General features: G+C 43.6%; 1 protein-coding gene across 1 annotated transcript in view; it reads left to right on the top strand.

Moving 5' to 3' along the window:
- The window catches only part of WAPL (WAPL cohesin release factor), a 3,318,690-nt gene that overhangs the window by 1,995,477 nt on the left and 1,304,441 nt on the right, over window positions 1–18,772 (top strand). The window contains exon 11 of the mRNA XM_044056596.1: window positions 2,692–2,919. Coding sequence (XP_043912531.1) covers window positions 2,692–2,919 — 228 coding nt within the window. The remainder of the gene's footprint in view (window positions 1–2,691; window positions 2,920–18,772) is intronic.

Raw genomic sequence — 18,772 nt, 5'->3', positions numbered from 1 at the left:
TTGATAAATACATACAAAACACTTTTTCTTTAAAGCAATGCAAATGTGTAAGGCATATGAGTATATTACTGGCAGCCTGTTCTCTGTAACTGACTTTGTGGTGCTAGTTAACGTACAATACCAGTAGCTTGCCAGGCACCCAGTATTACTGCTGCACAGGTTAAAACAGTGCTGTCCAAGGCCAAGAATACAGCTTCTGTGGAACCCGACAATATCTCTGGCTGTGCTCTATGTGAACTGGCACCTCACCTGTGTACCCTGTTCAATCACAGCCTCACCTCAGGCTTTGTCCCTACCAAATGGCACACTGCTACAATCATCCCTCTCAACAACAGAGGAGTGACTACAGACCCTGGGAACTATCGTCCTGTTAGACTGACGAGTCTGATATGCAAAGCTGTGGAACGCATCATTGTGGACCTAATAAACAAGGATATAGGGAATCTCCAAACTCTGGATCCCAACAGTTTGGTTTTGTAAAGGGTAGATCATGCCTGCTCAACTCGGTCAACTTCTTTGAGTCAGTTACCAGAGCTGTGGATGAAGGGAAGGTGGTTCATACAGCCTACCTTAATCTGGCCAAGGCCTTTGATACCATTCCCCACTCAGGAATCATAGAAAAACTCATTAAGCTAGGCATCAACCTCTATATCACTAGGTGGGTTGCAAACTGGCTCACAGGTAGAACAAACAGTGTGAAAGTAGCTGACTCCAAGTCAGACTGCCAACCAGTCACAAGTGGAGTCCCACAGGGTTTGGTCCTGGGTCCTCTCCAGTTTGGTATCTACTTCTCTGAAGTCCAGGCCAACACGAAGGGACTCTGGCTGACAAAGTTCACAGACAATTGCAAGTTGGGAGCTATTATTAACTCCCCGAGTGATGCTGACATCCTACAGAAAGACCTCACTGAGACCAATGACTGGTGTCAGAACCATGGCCTTAAGCTCAATGCCAAATAATGTGTTGTCATCCCCTTTGGGAAAAACCCAGTTCCCATGAATTACCACATCGATTGTAGTCCACTGAACACAGAAGGCATTATAAGAGATCTGGTAACACAGGTCGACAGCAACCTCTCTTTTGACCACCACATTGCCACTGTGGTCAGAATGTCCTTCTATGTGGCACATCTCATTACTAAGGGTTTTGCATCAGGAAGAAAGAGGTCATCGTCTCCCTCTACTCTTCCATCATTAGGCCAATCATTGAGTACAATGCCCCATTTGGCATGTACCTCACTAAACACCTGAACAACTGGAGAGGCCGCAAAAGTACCTCACAAAGAGGATTCTAGGCCTTAAACATTTGTCCTATATGGATAGACTAAAAAAACTCCAACTATTCTCTGTCTCATATTGCCTACTTAGAGGCAATCTCTGCTTGACTTACAAAGCCATGTCTGACCCAGCTCTGTTAGAAATGCTACATCTAAAGAAATCCCAATCCGTCCATACCACACGCTCCAGAGACCTCAACCTCATTACCACAATCAACAGAACATGCTGGAGGGACAGGTTCGTAACCCAAAGTCTGCCCATGCTATGGAATAGATTTCCCATACATGTCAAGCAGAGCACCTCACTGGCCCACTTCAAGAGAAATCTTGATGAGTGGATGGGAAATAGAAAATTCACCCCAGGGATCACTCCAGTGGCTTTGCTCGACAGAGGCACTGGGAACTAAGGTCGGATGGCACAATGCCAGGGTAATCGTATGGGCTAGGCTTGTAAAGGCCCGAGGGCCATTAGCCTAGTACACACCTATGAACCTATGAGTCCATAATGAATATTAATAATAGTAATATCCACGTAGGGTCATTGGGCACGCAGTGCATTTTCAGGAGTGACCCAGAAACAATGTCTAGTTAAGTGACTTGGTTAAGGTCACTCAGTAGGTAAATGAGGGCTGAGGGAATCAAGTCCTGTACCAAAGTAACTGCAGTTCAGAGCCTTAACTCTGTGCACTAAATCTCATAAACTGGGAAGATGAACAGTGTGCAGTATTACCTTTTCTTATGGATGACATGCAGGCATGTGTGTGGTGGTGTTGGCTGGTTGAAGTTGGATTAGGAGTATAGCATATTTACAGTAGAACTGCACATTAGGTGAATATCAGGGATACTTGAAGTAGGCAAGTTAGCTGTGATACCCATGCATTTGGGAGGGGCCATTATAGATGAAAGTATCCATTGAGCCTAGACAAAGTCCCTTACTGTTGAGGTTCCTTATTTCCTAACTTTGATGCTGAATTCTTCTTATAGTAATTGATCAACTGTAGCAAGGCTTTAGCCCCTTTTCTGCTCTTCCATGAGAAAATTATTTTGTACATGGTTATTGGATAACAATGGGTAAGCTAGTAGAAGCTTTATTTTCACTACCAACAGAATTGGCTACCAAATAAGCAGAAACTAGCAGGATGGGTATCTTAATCATCCATGCTGTCTTTCCATCTAATTCTGTTATATTTTGTCAAGCTCTACAGCAAGGAAAATATTCCTTGGTGATGGCACCAAAATTGGAACTTACTCCTATTGTAAAGTAAGTATTTGGAGAACTTTAAGATAATAGCAGAATGTTTTTTTATGCTTGTAATAGTGTTTTAATCAAGTAAAGTCATTTGTGAACAATATGAAATTCATAGTTTTTTTCCTGATGTTTGTATGAGTAACTTATTTGTATTTTTCTTTCTTAGAATCTAGCACTATGTACAGCAGCATTAATGTACATCCTTAGCAGGGACCGTTTGAACATGGATTTAGATAGAGCCAGTTTAGATCTAATGATCCGATTACTGGAGATGGAACAGGACCCTTCAGCACATCAGCAGCTGAGTGAAAAAGAGATGAGCAAAGTTAAAGAGAAAATACGAAAACTTTGTGAAACCGTTCACAATAGACATCTGGATCTAGAAAATATCACAGTGAGTGTGATCAAGAATTCTGTTGGAAGGAATCTAGCTTTGTAGATTTTTCAGAATGTTGAATTTTCAGTATTTGTGAGAGTGTCAGCTGTCAAAGAAGGTAAAAGATAATTATTTGTATGTTATAAGTATCTAATTTGTGTTTCATTGTTCAGATAAGAGTTTCTTCATTTTTTCCCACCTGACTTTCACGTGTTTTTTTTTTTTTTTTTTTTTTTCCCCCGAAATACAAGAAATAGTTCTGTTTGGTAGTTGTGCTTACTTTTTAGGTAGCATCTTATAGTTTCCCATGCTCTCTTTGGCATCCATATATATTTTTTTCAAAATACTGAAAATATTTTTTTCAGGTGTGTCAAATGAGGCTAAAGAATAGTAAAGTTTTTTGTTATGGGTTGTTTAATAGCAGATAAAACCAAAATGTGTTAATTGTAACTGAATAAAGAGTACACACAAAAGATTATTTAAGTTTTTAACTATGTGCCCTTCTGTAGCGAACACAGGCTTGAAAGGCTTGACACAGGATTCAGTGTGCATAGAATACAGCAGAAGTATTTTGTTAGCTGTTTTTTTTTTTAAGACAAGTATTAAATAATGTCATTCCTGTGTTCTTTCTGTGTTGTCCTGCTTATCCATGTTAGGGTCCTGAAGGTGGAAGCTATTCTGGAACTCATTGGACACAAGGCTAAGAATCAAGCCATGGATTGTATACCATTCTTTTTTGAATTTAAGGACACACACGCAAACACACGCACTATGGAAGGCTGATTGTTCATACACAATGTGGGAAGAAATTGGAGCTAAATATATTTAAATTCAGAGAGCTCCAGTTGATGTAGTTGGAAAAGTGATGCTATATAAATCTGTAGTTATTTCCGTTGTTTGGTACTTATTTGTGGGAGATGTGTTGCAGCTGTCAGTCTGAGTGAGCTGCTATAATCTGCCCACTGCCACCTTTCCCTTTTTATCTTTTGGAGCACTCGAGTTGCAGTTTGAACTTAAGTCGTTTGAGTTTAGTCAGGGCTTTATAACCTCTGCGGCACAGAGATGGGTAATGCTATGTCTTGACTAGATTTATGGTAATTGTCTAATGTTGATCAGGTTGTCAGGGGCTGTGCAGTTCTTAAGGCAGATTATAATAGGTTTTTGAAAGGAGCTGTAGGTTCATAGGTGTGTCTTAAGCAGCATAGATGCCATACCAGTGATGAGTTTCCTGTTCTGCATCCAGTGTCCAGGTTACACTTGAATTGGGTTAGGGAGGAACTCTGCTTCACATGGCTGGAGAGCCTTTTCCAGAGAAGGTATAGTCTCTGGGTTGCATACCTGTTTTATGTCCTATTTATATAACAGGCAAGGTTTAAGTCTGTAGAACAGGTAATTCTGGTGCAGTTTGTTTTGTGGATATGCAGCATGCCCCTTAGGTTGGGGTCTGACAATGCCTTTTATGCCAGGCATAGCTTCCCCTTCAACTGGCTGTACGAGACAGAATACAGAGATAGGGTTTTAAGCAAATCTGCATAGGACATGTTACTTAATGCCCTGTATTCTTTTAATGAGGAACCTCTGTGGATGTTCTAATTGTTGGATATGCCTGGTTAGGTACAGTAGGTATAATATAGTGATGGCGAAACGTTTCAGTTTGGTGTGTCCAAAATTTGGAAAATGCCTAACTTGACTCTGCTGGTGTGTCTTTCCCCTCCCCCAAACAAAAATAAATAAAAACAGCGTAGCTCTCAATACATCAGGGATAAATATGAAGAGAATCTGGGATATATCTAGAAATAAGAAACATGGACAGTTTTAAACTACTAGTACTATTAATTTGAGAACTGACAGAAAAAATGAACGTGAATTAATATACTTTTTCTGAAGTAAAATAAGTCTATAAATCTAATTATTGTCATTAGGAGGTTAATTATTTCCTTACTTTTGCAGCAGTGTTGAACTGACTCCTGGCAAAAAATAACGCAATGCATTTCACACGAGCAACGAATGCTAAAGCAGTTTCTTTGGTAACTCGTGTGTTGAACAATGAAGGGTCACCTTTGACAAGTTTGTCATAAGTTCGCCATCACTGAGACATAGTATGCTGTTTAAATATAATATAGTACCCCCAGATGCAGTGCTTGCTTTTAAGTTGTTATATAGCACATTTTTAAATGCAAAGCATACACATTTAGCATCAACAACATGTTTTTCTGTAGTGAAGTCATCCATAAAGATTTTTTTTCCTGAGAAACTGCATCACGCACTAATGGGTATTAACATATGGTAAGATGTGGCATATTGAAATAAAGTAACAAGTTGGGCAGATAGAGTAATCTTGAGAGTCCTGTAACTTAATTCATCTCTGCTAGATACATACGGCAGGAGATGTAAATGTTCTAATTGTCACAACAGCCATCACTGGGCTAAAAACATCCACATTGAAATGAACAACTTAAATTAATAGAAGAAATCAGATTATGCGAGTACATAGAAGAATGCAATTTATTTATTTATTTATACTTTGTTGACCATGTTTGGCCCACTAGGACAGTGTCTTCTTTGTCAGGGGAATCCCAAGGTGGTATTCATACTGACTAGGGGAAATTTGGCTAAGGTACCATGAAATTTAGATACCACCAACTCAGGCAGATGATTCCTGAACTGTCACTGCTCTTTGCAGCTCTTTTGTTGACTTAGTATTTTACATTAATAATTACTAGAATGAGAATTTGAGAATTATTTAAGAAAATTTCTCATCTTGAGTTTGTTAAAAATAGATCATCTTCCTCAGAATGTGTTCTGATGTTACTGATGCCTTAGTTTCTCACTCGTCAGTGTGTGATTCATTTTACATCTTCAAAGAATTTTGTACCATCTGCAGCAAGGCATCATAAACAGTGTCGGGGCTTTCCATGTTAATTCATGTTTTTCGTAAATTAGTGAATGGCTTAAACGATCATTATCTGTGTGGTTTAGAAGTAAATGTTCTAGCTTTAAACCAGTAACAACTGACATTCTTTAGAAGTTTGTGTTGAACCCATATCTGTTTAATGTTTTTGTGGCTTTAATACAAATTGATTACATCTGTCTTTAAATTTGCTATAAAATGTGAGCTGCTGATGTCCTTCTATTTCCATGTTCCAGTATTCATAAGCTTTGGGTTATCCTCTGCTTAGCTACCAGAACGTCCATCCAGTATACAGAAGCTTTAGTCACCACAAGATATGTGGGATGTCTAACGTTGGCCATGGGTGCGTGAGCCATAAAAGTGATGTCTGCATGTAACTTTCCTCAGAACTTCTCTGCCACCAGTCAAACGTCGGCTCTTCCTGCTGCCTCTGCCATTGGATTTTTGAATTTAAGATAAGTACCTCGTTGAGGCTGTTTTCTTCTTCTCTTTTTGGTCACTGCATGCCTGCTTAGGTTCCTGTCATCCAGGAAAGTGAAGTGTAGGTGCGGATGTCACATGCCCCATAAGGAAGCCCAAGACCTCCTTTTGTTTAGGGCCCAACCACAACCATAAAACCTGTGCAGTTTGTCAGGGCTTCATTCCTAAGACTCTTCACAGCCATCTGCACACCTTAAACATGTACTTAGAAAACCAGCATCTTAAACATCTGGCTTGGAGATGGAAGGGCCGTCCAGTCAGACCGTCGAGCCACAACAAAAGGCCAAAGTTTCCAAGCCTGAACCTACTGCTGCACCTTCTCCACCCAACATTCCCCCTGTGGCTGACGTTCACCTTGAGGAAACGTACAGAATAAGCTGTGTTAGGTGTAGCAGGTACTGTTTGGGAGGCTGCAGAACCTAGGGCTGAAAGCACATCCATGGAGGTTTTTGCAGACATCGGGTGCCGACGAAAAGGGGGAAACCTTGTCTTGCAATGGACATCCAGATCTGTCCTTCCACTGCTTTAGAACAGTCTGAACCTAGGCTCTCTTAGGCTCTATGCCCTCCAGGCCTACCTCTTCCTTAAAAAAGAAAATACAAAGTATGTCTCCTCCTTCAGAAAGTCTGCTTGGTTGGCAAGCTTTCTCTCAAAGCTCATTTAATACCTTCATGGCCATTAGGCCTTCTGTGTCTGCTTCCCCTGTGACTGCCCCTCTAGATGTTCTTCGTGTTTCACTGTTGCAGTCATTACATTTGGGTAATCCTGCTGGCAGGTTGCCCTCAGTCGGCCTGAATTCCAAAGTCTTGGGTCCTGCGTCGGCTGTCGTCACCCCTTCTCTGACGTCAGGGGTATAAATGAAGCAGCCGACGCCATTTTCTTTAGTCTTTCTTCCTGCGCGGTGCCTGAAGCAGAAGCAGTTCACAAGTGCCGGTCGGCCGACACCTGAGATTTTCGAGTTCGAATTTCAGATCCGAAGTCTTCTATAAAGCTAAGTACCCCGTTGGGGAAACTTTTTTTCTTGCTCCAGAACCAATGTCAGAAAAAGTTAATAATTGTATTTTTTGTGGGAAGCAAATACCTCATAAGGACTTTCATTCTTACTGTATTCCTTGCCTAGGCCCCGATCATAGCTTTCTGGGTTGTCGGTTTTGTGGTAGATTTAACCAATGCACTATTAAGCGTCGGTATGATTTTGCTTTGAACTACTTTGGACGCAGGTTTAATTATCCAGAAATGTCATCGGAAAGCCATCCGACTACCGGAGTTCACAAAAAAACGCAAAGAAAAAGAAAGACACCCGACGCCCAAAACCGACGAAGCTTCTCCTAAGCCAGTCGCCGGTTCTCGATGAGGCACTTTCGCAGCCCCTGACGACCGGTACTTTAGAGTCGCAGGCTGATACCGACTCCCACAGGAGTCGGCCATGCCGCTGGAAACTCAAGGCCTCTGACGCTAATCCTTCAGATGGGTCCAGAGCCGCTGAGCAGGCACCGGCTTCTGAGGGTGTATTCAGACCCAAGCATCTATACATTAAACCGACTTCAAAGGCAAAGACTAAAGCTCCTTCAAAGGCAAAGAAGCAAACTCGAGCCATGTGGACAGGTCTCCATGCCCAAAAAACAGATGCTCAAAATGGCCGAAGACTTGATTACCTTGATCAGGGGTTCCCATCCCCCTCCTGATAAGAGGCCTAGGCAAGAGACTGACTATGAATCTTCGGATCAGGTTTTCATTTCTTCTGATTCCTCTTCTGATCAGAAATATTCTTCTGCCCCTATGAGGATTCTGATGCTGAAGAATCCGTTCCTTCAGCTTCTCCTCCAGAGCACTATTCCTTTGGTGAAACCTTACATACCATGAGGAAGCATTTCCACTGCGAGAGCCAAGATTTTTCAGAATCTAAAGAGAGGCTCTGGGATTTCTTGTTACTACCTCAGCACAAGCCACTAGCCATCCCTCCTGTGTTAGACATTGTAGATGTGTTTTCGGAGTCTAGCCTTACCCCTGACTACTTGCCTCCAGCTCCTGTTAAGCCTCACAGATATTGCAGGGTTCCTGACTCTCATAAATTCCTTTTTAAAAACCCTGCTGCAGACCCAGAAACTATTTCTCAGGGTCCCAAGGGAGTTAAGGCTTCTGCTGCAAAAAACCCTACCCCTGCTGACAGGGATTCTAGGGCACTGGATAGATCGGGGGAAAAAGGTTTACACATCTGCTACCTTGGCTATAAGTGCCTTAAACTGTCAGTTTCATATGCTCAAATATCAGGCACATGTCATGGCATTGCTTAAACAGAAAATGTTAATCTCTGAATGTGCAGAAAACAAGGAAATGCAGGATTTATTGCATGCAGCAGAACAAGTTGGAAAGCATACTTTGCAATGTGGTTTTGATTCTTTAGAGGCCTCCTGCAGGGCCGCAGTTACAGGTTCTGTAATTAGAAGGCATGCTTGGTTAAAGGAACAAAATCTGCCTGATCATGTTAAAGTTAAATTATTAGATGCACCTTTGCAGCATACTTTGTTTGGTGTTAAGGCAGAAGATGTGTTAAAGAAAATGGAGGACAAGGCTAAATCTATGCATACGGTCAAAGATTTCTTACAAGTACAGCTGCATAGGTTTAGTAGACACTGGCCAACTAAGAATTGGTCCTTTCCTGTGTCAGACAGACCTCAAAGGGGCAGACCCAGATGCCCTAGAGGCAGATCCCAGGCGCAAGGTTCATACAGGTCAAAGCAATGGGATGCTTCTACCTCCAAAAGTGGAGAAGACAAATCACAACCTTACAGTAAACAGTCCCAGTGACTTCCCCCTGCCGGCACCAAGCACTTATTTTCTGGCAGCACCCGTAGGGGGACAATTAGCACTTTTTTCCCAAAATTGGCATATTATTACCCAGGACAAGTGGGTACTAAATATCGTGTCACATGGCTACAAGTTCCATATCCATACCCTGCCAAAGTCAAACGACTGGCCAGATCGGCCAAAAAATCAATGGGCAGAGGCACAAAAACAAGTCTCATCCCTCATGGACATGAGGGCCATTCAACAAGTGACAGAGCAAGAGCGGGGATAAGGATTTTACTCAAGACTGTTCTTGGTACCCAGAAAGGACAAGGCCTGGAGACCAATACCGGACCTATTGATTCTGAACACATTCCTGGATATACCAAAATTCAAAATGTTGACTTTGCAGCAGCTTCTGCCCATGCTGGGCAAGAATGCTTGGCTTGTGACTTTAGACCTAAAAGAGACATGCCTGCATGTTCCAATCAGACAATCATGCAGAAGATACCCAAGATTCGAGGCTGGTTCAATGCATTACCAATTCTCTGCACTGCCCTTTGGCTTATCTACTGCGCCCAGGGTCTTTACAAAGTGCCTAGCACCAGTAATTGCATTCTGCAGACTAAGAGGAATACCAATATATCCTTACTTGGACGACTGTCTCATTCAAGCAGAGAACAAGGACATCCTTCTACAGCATCTGGCGTTTGTGAAAAAAATTCTAACATGCCTAGGGTACACAGTCAACGAAAAGAAATCAAAACTAGTACCCTCTCAAGAGATAATATTTCTGGGTGCAAGCTTAAATACAACTGCCCAGATGGCTTATCTCACACCAGACAAAGAAAGGCAACTGTTTATCTATTTCAAAATGTTGGCAACAAAGGCCCAGTTATCTGCAAGATAAATTCTGCAGGCTTTGGGCTTCATGGCATCCTGCATCCTACTCATTCCATATGCAAGACTGCATATGAGGAAACTTCAATGGTACCTGAAAAGTGTTTGGACTCAACATTGCCACAGCCTGGAAACTATAATTACTCTCATTCCCTGCCTGCAACAGGAGTTTCGATGGTGGGCAAAGGCTTGTCACCAAAACAAGGGAAAACAAAACAAAACAAGCCTTTCATATTTCCCCCAGCCAGGCAGACACTAACAACGGATGCTTGAGGTTATGCCTGGGGGGGCCCACATGGCCGGAAGATGCATTCAGGGAACATGGACCTCGAACCAAATGCATCTATATATCAATCAAAAAGAGATGCTAGCTGTTCAAAATGCCCTGACAGCCTTCAAGGACCTGCTTCCTCCAGGACAACTACTGATAAAGACAGACAACACCACGGTCATGTGGTATATAAACAAGCAGGGGGGCACACATCCTTGCCCCCTTTGCAGACTAGCCATGACTTTGTGGGACACTGCATTGACTTACCAAGTACATCTGCAGGCACATTTCCTGCCAGGAAGGAAAAATACTCTGGCAGATGAACTAAGCAGTAACCTCATGGAGCCCCACGAGTGGCAACTGGATTCTCAAGTCTTCAGCATGATAACTAGGAAATGGGGATGCCCGACATAGATCTGTTTACTTCTCACAACTACCAACTAAAGAGATATTCTGCACAAGGATTTATCACAGAGAAGCATGGAAAGTGGACGCCCTGCCTTCAGCTGCCTCTCCTCCCAAAGGTACTAAAGATGATACTGATTGCACCAGACTGGCCCCGCCAGCACTGGTACCCAATATTAAGCAGCTTGTCTCAATGCCCAGCAATGACCTTACCTCAAGTTCCGCATCTACTGTCCCAGCAAAACAATCAGATCCTGCACAGCTAACTCAGGACTTTAAACCTGGCAGCATGGTGGATAATGTAGCCATACAAAACACACCTCTCAGCAAAGCTGTGATGGATGCCATTTTGGAAGCTAGAAGGCCTAGTACTAGAAAATCTTATGCTGGAAAATGGAAGAGATTCTGTGCTTGGAACCAGACACAAGGAACAGATACAGCTGTACCAAATACTCCTCAGATTTTACAATACTTAACTGAGATGCTGGACAAAGGCCTATCTTTCTCATCTATTAAAATTCATGCCTCTGCCATTTTGGCTCATTACAATACAGAGCCACCAATCTTTTCTCATCTCTTATTAAATCAGTACCTCAGAGGAGCCAAAAATTTAAGGCCTCCAAGGAGATCACCAATGCATGTATGGGACCACAACTATGTCTTGGAAAAACTCACCATGCCTCCTTTTGAACCAGCTGCTACGGCTGATGTAAAGTTTTTATCTTGGAAAACAGCTCTGCTCCTAGCAATTACTTCTGCAAGACGACTTTCAGAGCTACAGACACTCATGGCTGTGGAACCTTTTATCATTTATTATCCAGACAGGGTCTCACTGAGGACAAACCCAACATTTATGCCTAAAGTGGTGTCCATTGTGGCTTTTAACCAAACTATTCATCTGCCAACGTTTTATCCAAATCCACAGAACAAGGGGAAAGAATTCTGCATTCTTTGGGCGTACACAGACCGCTTAGATTCTACTTGGACAGAACCAGAATTTTCAGAAAGACAGAGCAATTACTAGTGGCATATGCTGCAGGATCACAGGGAAATGCTATCTCAAAGGAGACTATTTCAAAATGGATAGATCATTGCATTTGTTTCTGCTACTTATACCATGGCAAGCCAGTGCCTAAGGGCATTAGGCCACATGCCACCAGAGCTGCAGCCACTTCAGCAGCCTTTCTCAAGGGAGTACCAACCAAGGACATTTTAGAGGCAGCAAGTTGGAGTTCAGTGCACACCTTTACAAAGCACTATCATCTGCCACTCTACTGTAAATCCAGGGCAGGCTTTGCCACTGCAGTCCTGCAGGGTCTCATAGCCGCTCCTAACGCTGTTTAGCTCCAGCCTCCCAACCATAGCTTTGGGAATCTACCCAAATGTAATGACTGCAACAATGAAACACGAAGAACATGGTACAGTTGTGTACACTTACCATAAATGTAGATGTTCGAGTGTATTCACTGTTGCAGTCCAGGTTTACCCACCCGCCATCCCCCCTTTTTATTCTGATGGAACCTATCTTTCCTTCTCTGATTTACACAACCTATGTGTGGTGTATTTGCTTGTGGATGAAGGTAAAGATGTCCTTCAAGGATGCATCTGCAGTCCTTACATATGGGTTGTCCTGCCTCAGGCAGCCCTTCAGTCGGCCGGATTCCAAAGTCTGGGTCCGGCGTTGGCTGATGTCGCCCTTTTCCCTGACGTCAGAGCGCCAGGGGTATAAAATCATCAGCCGACGCCATCTTCCCCAGTCTTTCTTGCCGCGTGGTGCCCGAAGCAGAAGCATTTCGCAAGTGCCGGTCGGCCAGCTCCTGTAACTTCAGCTACCGAAGACTTCAAAAGCTAAGTACCCCGTTGGGGACTCTCTCTTGCCTCAGCCGATGTCAGATCAAACGCTTAAAGTTAATAATTGCTTAACTTGTGGGAAACAAATACCTCATAAGGATTTCCATTCTTACTGCCTCCCCTGCCTAGGCCCAGACCACGACGTCTCGGCCTGTACAGCCTGTGCCTCCTTCGACCGACGCACTCTTAGGCGTCGGGCGGAGTTTGCAGAGGAATTTTTTGGGGCTAGTTACTGTTACAATATGCCGTCGGAGACTCCGACTTCTCATTTTACAAAAAAAACGGAAGGACAAGGACCGACACACGCGGACCGTGGTTTCGGCTGAAACCACACCTAGGCCTACCGTGAGTGTCTCTGCTGAAACAGAGTCCTTGGTACTTCCGACCGTCGAAACTGCACAACCGACAACTTCGGCCCCGGAGGCCTCTTCTGAGTCAGTTATAGAATTTCCCTCAGAAACCGGTGTTCGAGACACATCCGACACCATTTCCCTAGACAAAACTACACTAGCACGTGGAGCAGCCAGGCCTCCTGCATCCATGTCCATAAAGGCGTTCACAAGGGCTAAAGCTGCTAAACAGTCAAAATCCCTGCCTCCCAAGGTTATTCCTCCGGGATCCATTACAGGTTCACAGATTTTAAGTTTAGCTGAGGACCTCATTTCCCTAATTAGGGGCTCTCAGCCACATCCGGACAGGGGCTCTCATCCTTCTCTTGACAAAAGGCCCAGGGTTGAGCCCACTGATCCCCAGTCCTCTGATGAGGCCTCAGATGGCTCTGCTCTTTCTGATTAACAGGAGGAGGCCTTTATGGCCTACGAGGATTCTGATGCAGAGGAATCTATTCCCTCTGCCTCCCCTCCTGAAGAGCTGTCCTTTGGAGAAACCCTTCACTCCATGAGAGAGCATTTCAAATGGCAGGGCCAGGAATTCTCTGATTCCAGGAAGAGATTAAGGACTTTTCTGCATTTACCTCAGCATAGACCTTTGGCTATTCCTCCTGTTTTGAATGTCATTGATGATGTGTACTCTGAGTCTAGCATTACTCCTGACTCCCTTCCTCCGGCTCCTGTCAAACCCGATAGGTACTACAGGGTCCCGGACTCGCATCATTTCCTGTACAAGGCCCACTCTGCTGACCCTGAAACTATTTCCCAGGGTCCTAAAGGGGTTGCATCTGTCACCACTAAAAATCCACTCCCCTCTGAAAGGGAGTCCAGGGCTTTAGAGAGATGGGGTAAAAAAGTGTATACTTCTTCCACTCTTTCTATGAGGGCATTAAATTGTCAATTCCATATGATACAGTACCAAGAGTATTTGTTAGATGAATTGCATAAAAAACTGTCTTCACCTGAACCCCTAGATCGCAAGTCACTTCAGGATCTGGTACATAACTCCCAACAGGTTAGCAACCATTTCTTGCAGTGTGGTTATGATGCATTGGAAGCTTCATGTAGGTCAGCAATGACAGGTGCAGTCATACGTAGACATGCTTGGCTGAAGGAACAAACCCTGCCAGATCATGTTAAAGCAAAGCTTCTGGATGCGCCACTGGAAAAGCAAAAGTTATTTGGCTCCACTGCTCAGGAGGTCTTAAAGAAATTTGAGGAAAAGGCTAAATCTGTACAAACAGTCAAAGATTTACTCCAGGTCCAACCACCAAGATTCAGCAGGAATTGGCCCTCTAAGAATTGGTCCTTTCCAGACACAGAGAGATTTCAAAGAGGCAAGAACAGGCGTGCCAGAGGTGGAGGGCAACCTAGAGGCTCCTACAGAGGACGTCAGTGGCAGCCTCCTAACCAGAGAGGTAGTGCAGGACCTACAACTGCTGCACAAGGACAGACTCAATGACTTTACCTTGACCCCGCCAACCAGGGCTCAATTGGAAGCACCTTTGGGCGGAAAGCTATCTTTATTCTCAGAAAATTGGCACAATTACAAGGGACAAATGGACACTGCAAATAATAGACAAAGGATACAGGTTCCATTTTCATACATTACCAAGAAGAAGAGGCATGACAAACCTGCCACCGAATCAAAGGGCAGAGGCTTTAAAACAAATTTCAAACCTTTTGCAAATGAAAGCTATAGAAAAGGTTCCTCTCTCAGAACAAGGCCAAGGATTTTATTCCAGACTATTCCTTGTCCCAAGAAAAGAAAAACAATGGGGGCCTATTCTCGACTTGTCCGCACTGAATACTTATCTCATTGTGCCAAAATTCAAAATGCTGACCCTACAGCAACTCCTTCCCATGCTGGGCAAGGGGTCTTGGCTGGTAACTCTAGACCTCAAGGAGGCATACCTGCATGTCCCTATCAGACAAAGTTGCAGAAGACCCCTCAGATTTCTTGCAGGTTCAGAGCATTATCAATTCTCAGCATTGCCCTTTGGCTTATCTACTGTGCCCAGAGTATTCACGAAATGCCTGGCATCAGTAATTGCACACTGCAGACTTCAGGGGATTCAAATATACCCATACCTGGACGACTGCCTTATACAAGCGGACAGCCAATAAACATTGGTAAAATACTTGAATTATGCCATACGCCTACTTCAGGCTTTGGGATACACAGTCAACATTCGAAAATCAAGACTTGTTCCATCCCAAAGAATAATTTTTCTGGGTGCAAAACTAGATACAACCACCCAAATGGCTTTTCTCACAGAAGAAAAACAAGAACTACCACCGGATTACTTCAGAAGCCTGGCAAAGCAGACCCAACTGATTGCAAGGAAAATACTGCGGGCCCTGGGTTTCATGGCATCTTGCATTCTTCTGATTCCACAAGCAAGGCTGCATATGAGGAAACTACAATGGTACCTAAGGAGTCTATGGTCTCAACACAGTCACAGCCTAGAAGCTTTGATCCCCCTCATTCCATGCCTTCAAAAGGAATTTCTGTGGTGGACTCAAGCAAGCCAGTCAAACATGGGTCTGCCTTTCAGCAAACCAAATATCAGCCAAACCATTACCACGGACGCCTCAGACCATGGATGGGGAGCGCACATGGAGGGCAGATGCATTCAAGGACAATGGACACAAACAGAATTTCGCCTGCACATAAACCAAAAGGAAATGCTGGCAGTGATGCATTCAATCGAGGCCTTCAAGCACTTCCTACATCAAGGCCACCTGCTAATAAAAACAGACAATACCACAGTTATGTGGTACATAAGCAAGGAGGTACCCATTCTTACCCTCTTTGCAGGCTGGCAATGAATCTTTGGGAACTTTCCCTAAAACTGAATATAGAGCTGCAATCCCAGTTTGTACCAGGAAAAGACAATGTACTGGCGGACAGCCTAAGCAGAAACATCATGGGTCCACACGAATGGATGCTGCACCCAGACACCTTTCTTCAAATAACACAATCATGGGAAAGGCCGGACATAGATCTTTTTGCCTCCCACCACAACCATCAACTGAAGAAATTCTGCACAAGGACATACCACCCACAAGCATGGAAAAGTGGACTCTCTCTCTTTCAGCTGGAATACTCTAACCGTATATGCATTTCCACCTCTTCCGTTAATGACCAAGGTCTTGCAGAAGATCAGGACAGAACAACCAAAAGTGATTGATAGCTCCGGACTGGCCAAGACAACATTGGTACCCACTGTTAAGGAGCTTATCACGCACGAAACCGTGGCTTCTACCACAATGGCCACTTCTTCTGACACAGCACAATTACAAAACTCTGCACTCCAGCCTAAAAACCTTGCAGCTGACAGCCTGGAAAATACCTTGACTCCTCGCCTGGATAAACTATCCAAAAGGGTAAAGGATATCATCAAGGAAGCTCGGCGGCCTTCCACAAGGAAGGCATATTCAGCAAAATGGAAAGGATTTCGCACTTGGAACTCCACAAAGGGCCAAGATCCGACAGTAATGAGCATTCCACATATCCTGGAATACTTGGCAGAAATGCTCCATAATGGCCTCTCTTACTCTTCCATAAAAATTCATGCTTCAGCCATTTCAGCAGAGTACAACACTGATGTATTTTCTCATCCGCAGCTAAAGCAGTTTCTAAGAGGGATAAAAAACATCAACCCTCCAAGGAAACCACCAGTGCCTACATGGGATCTTAATTTCATGTTGGAAAAATTAACTCTACCTCCCTTTGAACCAGCAGCATCTGCAGAACTACAGTTCCTGTCTTGGAAGACTGCCTTCCTTCTGGCCATAACCTCAGCAAGAAGAGTATATGAGTTGCAGGCCCTCATGGCAGTACAACCATTTCTTACTTTTCATCAGGACAGAGTCTCATTGAGAACCAATCCTTTATTCATGCCAAAGGTGGTGTCCAGGGTCTCACTGAACCAAGCTATTCACCTGCCTACCTTCTTTCCAAATCCACAAAATAAGAGAGAAACTTCTGCATACACTGGACATTCACAGACAGTTGCGCTACTACTTGGACAGAACTAAGACTTACAGGAAAACTGACCAGCTTTTTGTAGCATATGCTGCTGGTGTACAAGGAAAAGCAATTTCCAAACAATTTCAAAATGGATAGGGAATTGCATTTGATTCTGTTACTCCTTTCATGGCAAACCTGTGCCATCCAACATAAGACCTCATTCCACCAGAGCCACAGCCACCTCCTCCACAGCCTTCTTAAGAGGGGTGGCTACAAAGGACATCTTAGAAGCTGCTACATGGAGCTCCGTGCATACATTTTCCAAGCATTACAACTTACCATTATATTCCAGATCCAGAGCAGGCTTTGCTACTGCAGTCCTGCAGGGCATTTTAGCTACACCATCCTTTTCTTAGGTCCTACCACCCCCAGCTTGGTTATGGTATTCTACCCATATGTAAGGACTGCAGATGCATCCTTGAAGGACATAGTACAGTTTTGTACCTACCATAAATGTAGATGTCCGATAGGTATGCATCTGCAGTCAGGATTTCCCTCCCTCCTACCCCTCTGTGGTATTCCTTGAGTAGTTATCCCTCTTTCTAGCTAGCTGGGGTTAACTATTATGGTGTATTTGTTTTATATATATATATATATATATATATATATATATATATATATATATATATATATATATACGGGTTCATGTCAGTCCACCGACAAGTCGGAAGACCGACATTCACTCCACCGACACATGAAAAGATCGACAGCGCAAACACGGACATTGAACAGGTAAGACTTTTAATTTCGCTAATCATGCCTACCACACATGCATAACACTGCCACACTTACTAAACCATGTTAGGCATGATTAGCGAAATTAAAAGTCTTACAATGTCCGTGTTTGCGCTGTCTATCTTTTCCTGTGTCGGTGGAGTGAATGTCGGTCTTCCGACTTGTCGGTGGACTGACATGAACCCATATATGTATGTATATATATATATATATATGTATGTATATATATATATATATATATATATATAGATCACTGTGCATGTTTGGAATTTTTTGCATCTCTCCAAATTTAGCCTTCATTAGAGGGCACCTGGCATCTGGGGCAAGAAAAACTGAGGAAGATGGCGTCGGCTGATGATTTTATACCCCTGGCGCTCTGACGTCAGGGAAAAGGGCGGCATCAGCCAACGCCGGACCCAGACTTTGGAATCCGGCCGACTGAAGGGCTGCCTGAGGCAGGACAACCCATATTTAAGGACTGCAGATGCATACCTATCGGACATCTACATTTATGGTAGGTACAAAACTGTACTTTTATATTGCTGCATGTAATTTTATATATACGTATACATTTTGGCTACCCTTTTAGGGGACACCTGACATCTGGGGCAAGAAAAACTAAAGAAAATGGCGTTGTCTGCTGCTTTTATACCCCTGACGACCTGACGTCAGGGAAGGGGCGATGACAGCCAACGCTGGACCCAAGACTTTGGAATTCAGGCCGACTGAGAGCAACCTGCCAGCAGGATTACCCAAATGTAATGACTGCAACAGTGAATACACTCGAACATCTACATTTATGTTAAGTGTACACAACTGTTACTTTATCAATCCTAGGCCTCAGACTGAAGGCCTTCTTCCTCTTGAAGCTGAGGACTCTTTAGATTCCTCTTGAGAAGACTTCCTTTCCCACACCTCTCAGTTGCCTTCCCCTCTTGGATATGCCTCCCCTTTGGAGGACTCTGCTGATGCCGACTCCCCAGGAGAGGACCTCACCTTTGGTGAAACTATCTCTAAAATGAGAGAGTTTTTTTAAATGGGATTCCTCTGAGAAGTCTGAGGTTCGAAAGAGGTATTATGAACTTTTACAGATGGACACCCCATCA

The sequence above is a fragment of the Protopterus annectens genome, chromosome 14.part0 (assembly GCF_019279795.1).
Source record: "Protopterus annectens isolate FY-2018-M chromosome 14.part0, PAN1.0, whole genome shotgun sequence".
Classification (NCBI taxonomy): Eukaryota; Metazoa; Chordata; order Ceratodontiformes; family Protopteridae; genus Protopterus; species Protopterus annectens.
The sequence above is the reverse complement of the archived record's forward strand: the minus strand, read 5'-3'. Positions and strand labels throughout refer to the sequence as shown.